This window comes from Meleagris gallopavo, chromosome 17 (assembly GCF_000146605.3).
Source record: "Meleagris gallopavo isolate NT-WF06-2002-E0010 breed Aviagen turkey brand Nicholas breeding stock chromosome 17, Turkey_5.1, whole genome shotgun sequence".
Taxonomy (NCBI): domain Eukaryota; kingdom Metazoa; phylum Chordata; class Aves; order Galliformes; family Phasianidae; genus Meleagris; species Meleagris gallopavo.
In genome coordinates this window covers 5,004,074-5,009,127 of record NC_015027.2, presented here as the reverse complement: position 1 = coordinate 5,009,127, position 5,054 = coordinate 5,004,074, and the positions used below count along the sequence as shown (strand labels likewise).

General features: G+C 40.8%; 1 protein-coding gene across 1 annotated transcript; it reads left to right on the top strand.

The window, feature by feature from the left end:
- Positions 1-6: 6 nt before the first annotated feature.
- On the top strand, positions 7-4,675 carry GTF2H3 (general transcription factor IIH subunit 3). Its single transcript, XM_010720079.3, has 13 exons — positions 7-15; positions 148-227; positions 617-723; positions 1,139-1,302; positions 1,570-1,632; positions 1,881-1,910; positions 2,338-2,366; positions 2,451-2,525; positions 2,971-3,024; positions 3,309-3,377; positions 3,484-3,619; positions 3,699-3,735; positions 3,812-4,675. The coding sequence occupies exons 3-13, from the start codon at positions 647-649 to the stop codon at positions 3,879-3,881; spliced, it is 804 nt and encodes a 267-aa protein (XP_010718381.1). The 5' UTR covers positions 7-15; positions 148-227; positions 617-646; the 3' UTR covers positions 3,882-4,675.
- Positions 4,676-5,054: the final 379 nt, after the last annotated feature.

Sequence of the window (5,054 nt, the reverse complement as noted above, 5' to 3'; positions counted from 1 at the left end):
GCGGGATGGGCGCGGGTGAGCAGCGCTGGTGGAGGGATCCGGGAGCGGGGATGGGTCGGGCCGAGCCGAGCCGAACCGAGCCGAGCCGATCCCAGCCCAGCGGCTTCGGGCGCGGCCTCCTGCAGTGACCCCCTGTCTGTTTTGCAGACGAGGAGCTGAGCCTGCTGGTCATCGTCATCGACACCAATCCCATCTGGTGGGGGAAGCGGGCGCAGGGGGAGGCTGAGGTGCGTCCTGGGACGGCGCTGCGGCGGGGCCGCTTCTCGGGGAAGTCCTCGGGGAAACCGCGGTGGGAAATATGAAAGCTATTCGCAACCAGGGTGCACAGAGGGGTGGTGGTGCCCCATCCCTGCAGATACCCACGGTCAGGGGGCGGGGCTGTGAGCACTGGTGGAGCTGTGGGTGTCCCTGAGCACTGCAGGCAGTGGGACTGTGTGAGATTTAAGAGTCTCTTCCAACTGAAATCATCCCATGGTTCTACGGTATGATTTGTCAAAGCTTTCCTTAGATGTTTCCTCTTAGAAAGGAAGCTCTATGCCTTCAAGTTCTAACTGCAGTTACATGAGTTAGTTACCTGTAGATGCTGACTTGCTGAATTATTCTTTTTTTTGGGCAGTTCACCCTGTCAAAATGTATCGATGCAGCAATGGTGCTGGGAAATTCACACCTGTTCATGAGTCGCACCAACAAACTTGCTGTGATAGCAAGTCACACACAGGAAAGGTACAGCAGCTTCTCATCACTATAAAGGCCTGAAGTGTTTTTCTATATCTCCTGGTAGCATAGGAGAGAAATGATCTGTTTTAGTGCCTTTCACAAAGTAAGAAAGAGTCAACGAAAGTGACAAAAGTCTCCCGTTTGGTTGATGTCTTCTAAAGAAATTCACAAGTCTTGGAATCTATGTAAAATGCGTGGTACCTGTTTGCCAGTTTGCTTAAAATGTGTATTGAAAGGAGGGCAGTGAACCATTTGAGGCGCGAAGATTTCCTGCCTAATGTATTCGAAATAATGTCTAAAATATTAAAATTATTTGAAATTTTACTTCAAAATATTGCTGCTTACAAGTGGTCAGCTTACATCTTTTTTTTTCTTACAGGCTTAAAGCAAACCACAGTACTTTGTTCTTCCTCTCTTTCAGCCGTTTCTTGTACCCTGGGAAGCGTTGGGCTTCTGCAGATCTCCTTGGAGATGGTGGTAATTCCGTGGAATCAAATTGTTCTGGCAGCAAGGATGGAAAATATGAATTGTTAACAGCGATAAATGATGCAATTGCAGAAGAGATTAAAGACCTCATGACAAAAAGTAAGGAAAAGAAAATTCTAGGTTTCATAATGTGGAATTGCAAAACGTTCTCTAGGAGTTGTAGGAATTTCATTTATTTTCAAATAATTTCAAATGATTCAAAATCATTTGAGTTTTAATATGTTTAGAGTAGGTGAGTTTTTATGACCAATAGTGGGGGACTCTGCACTAATCCAATATGGCAAAGATAAAACTGTAGGACTTAGTGAGATCAGGCTTAGCAAATGTTTTTGTATATAAAAGTAATTTCTGTAATTTGCATTGCAGCTGACATGATGGGCCAGCAAACAGAGACTTTACTAGCAGGGTCTCTTGCTAAAGCACTTTGTTGTATCCTTTTGATGACGAATGTTTTAAAAGCTTTGTCTGTTTCTTTAAGGCTGTTTCTTGTTAGGTTAATTATGCTTCAATACATTCTCGACTATCAGTGCATTTTATAATAATTTTCAAAAGTGAAACGTTTGCCTAATAACTGCGGATTGAACAACGTGTATTGTTTGAGGTAGTGAATTCATCGCATGGATACTGGTGTTGCTTTCTTGAAAAGAATGTGGATTCCTTAATGTCGTCTAATGTAGACATTAACAAGATGAGCAAAGAGGTGAAAGGTAATGCCTTTTGAATGCTTCCACAAATATTTGAATTGCAATAGCAGAAAAAAATGCGTATTTGCATACAAGCAAGTACGTGTATATACCCTCTAACTTAAGATAGCTGTTTGATCTGATGAGTTGGTAATGAACGGCCTTCAGTATTTCTTTTCTGACCAATACCTAATTGCTTTTGGACAATAAATGGAATAGGCCCACTTTCCAAACAAGTTCTACAGATATTTGTCACTTATTTCTGCTGTTTTCTGTACCACCGGGACTATTAGACGTTTGCATTCACACTAATTGAGATAGTAGATCTATCATTTTGGATGTTAGATTAATTGGATTTAGATTAGTTGGAATGTTAGGTACTATGGAATTGTAAGGATAACTACAGGGAATGGATGTACTCATGTGCTTTTATTTTCTTTTTGATAATCAGCCAATCAGGAAATGAAATCAAGGATTTTGGTAAGAGCTTTGTTATTAGTCTACTATTAGTCTTAAAATGCATCGATGCTATGCGGGCTAACAAGTCTCAATTATTTTATTTAGGTCATAAAAGCTGCAGAAGACAGTGCATTACAATATATGAATTTCATGAATGTGATCTTTGCAGCACAGAAACAGGTAAAGCTGTTTGATATATGTCATCTGCTATTAGTATGCAAAGAGTGAAAAAAAATTGTTCATTTATGTTATGGCTGTGATCTGATTAAAGAATCCTTGAAGTGAAGACTGTCAAGCCCAGAGTGGAAGGTAACCAAGTTCAAAAGTCAGATCCTACTGCTTAACATGAAGGGTTTGCTGGACTAATTAGAGATTGCTGGGAAAGAATAGATGGTAGCCTTCTGTCCTGCCTTGCGGGTACTGTGTACAGGATGCCTTTGCTGATAGTTCTTTATTGCCATGCATGAGAAGGGAGATGTTAGAAATGTGAATATTTGTTCTGATGAAGGGAAGGAGCTTTCTTATTGCTGTGCTGGTCCTGCAGCTGTGAAACCTATATGAGATGGACGAGGTTACATTGTTCCTAGCTGAACTCCCTTTTTTTTGTGGGTCTCTTTACTTGCAGAGTATTTTGATTGATGCTTGTGTCTTGGACTCTGATTCAGGCCTTCTACAACAGGTACAGGCTTCCTATTCTTATTTGCTATTTACTTTAATTCATAGATACTTGATGCTAGATAGTTTGATGTGTTTCAAAGCGCTCAACTTTTTTAAACCAGAAAAAGAGACAATATTATGCCCTTCTATGTGACAACGTCTAGGTATTTTATGTTGATAAAATGCTGTCTCTTTTTCACATATTTTGTAACAATTTATTATTGTTTTGTTCTTTTTCCTTGACTAGCAGAAACTGTTGCCTTCCTTTTAGGACTGAACTATCTGATCATTCTCTCTACATTCCAGGCTTGTGACATTACAGGCGGTATATACTTGAAAGTGCCCCATCTGCCATCCCTCCTGCAGTATTTGTTGGTATGTCTTCACAAGCTTTTTCCTATGTCAGATGTGAAATCTTACTGACTTCAATGGCACAGTAATACAGCAATTTCCACACTATTTTTTTTTTCTGTTTATATAGTGGGTATTTCTCCCTGATCAAGAGCAAAGATCACAGCTTGTTCTTCCACCTCCTGTTCATGTTGACTACAGAGCTGCATGTTTCTGTCATCGGAATCTCATTGAAATTGGTTATGTATGCTCTGTGTGCTTGTCAAGTAAGTTTATAAATATGAGTTTAATTTCCTACATTCCAAATGAACTATTTTAGTGACAGCTAATTCTTTTATTTTCCAGTATTCTGCAACTTCAGTCCTATTTGCAGTACATGCGAGTAAGTATTTCTTCTTATTTTAGGAATGAGTGTGAAAATATGTTGTAATTGACAGTTCCTTTTTATATTATTTCAGGACTGCTTTCAAAATATCACTGCCACCTGTCATGAAAGCTAAGAAGAAGAAATTAAAGTTAGCTGTTTAACAGTGCGACTTAAACACAATATTACCTCCTCCTGTAATTCCATGAAATGGAACATACTTGAGAAATTGATGACACTTTTTACAGAATATGAAAGAGACCTATATGTGGTCTTACGGCTTTTTTTGTTAAAGCATTTAAGTCATGTTTTCTATGTAGTAACAAATCCGTGTATTAGCTGGTAATCTGTGCTGTTTTAAATACTAATTATTCGTTGTAATTAGAACCAGAAGTTACAGGTTGTTAAGATACAGATCTTGCAAAGTTAGAAGTATTCTTGCTGCTACAGTTTCAAACCTTGAAATTATTTTCAAAGACAAGAAAGCTTTGATTGTTTTTAATCACATATTAGAGTAGAGGGAACTTACGACCACTGCTGATGTCTGAATCTCAGCACTGCTATTCAAGGACTTCGGTGTTCTGTGAGCTTTCAGTGGCTGTCTGGGCACTGAAATGGAGTCAGCTTCTGAAGAAGAAAGCCAGATGTTTCAAGATGGCTTAGAACACGCCTTCCTGTTCAGGGTGTGAATTCTCTGGCATGTATGTGCTCATGTTGTCATATTCTTTTATTCCCTCTGTGCTTTTGGTTCTCTTGGATAGCTGCTCCTCGGCAGATAATATCACTGGAGCAGTGATATGGAGGTACCCTTTCCAGGAGAGTTTAAGACAACGTTTATGTGTGAGAAGGGGCTTATTTTTGTAAAATGACATTGGTAAATGTATATTAGGTGGTTCGTCTTCAGTGCTGTACTTTGAAACTGGAAAGATTTTGGATCAATGTGTTTTGTGTCTGAGTATGACGGTGTATGGTGTGCTTCCATGTGTTGCTTTGGTTACAAAAGCACAAAATGATCTCCTGCCTGTGTGCAGCCGTGTCTGCCGTGTCCAGCTGTGCACCTGGCTTTGGTTAGTGCGGCTGTTCTCATCAGCGCCCATCCTCGTCGCCAGGAGCCATTTTGTGAGAAGGCTGTATCTAGAATTAACTTTCTACAAAACCTTTTGAAATAAAGACAGCTCTTTTACAAACGCGGACGCCGTTCGGACGCCGTTCGGCCTCCTGGGTGTTTATAAGGCGGGGCGGACCGCTGTGACACTGCGGACACTGCCTCAGCGCTTCCCGCCCTCTCCGTTGCCATGGCAGCGGCATCGCCGCCTCAAGATGGCGGCCCCGCGGCG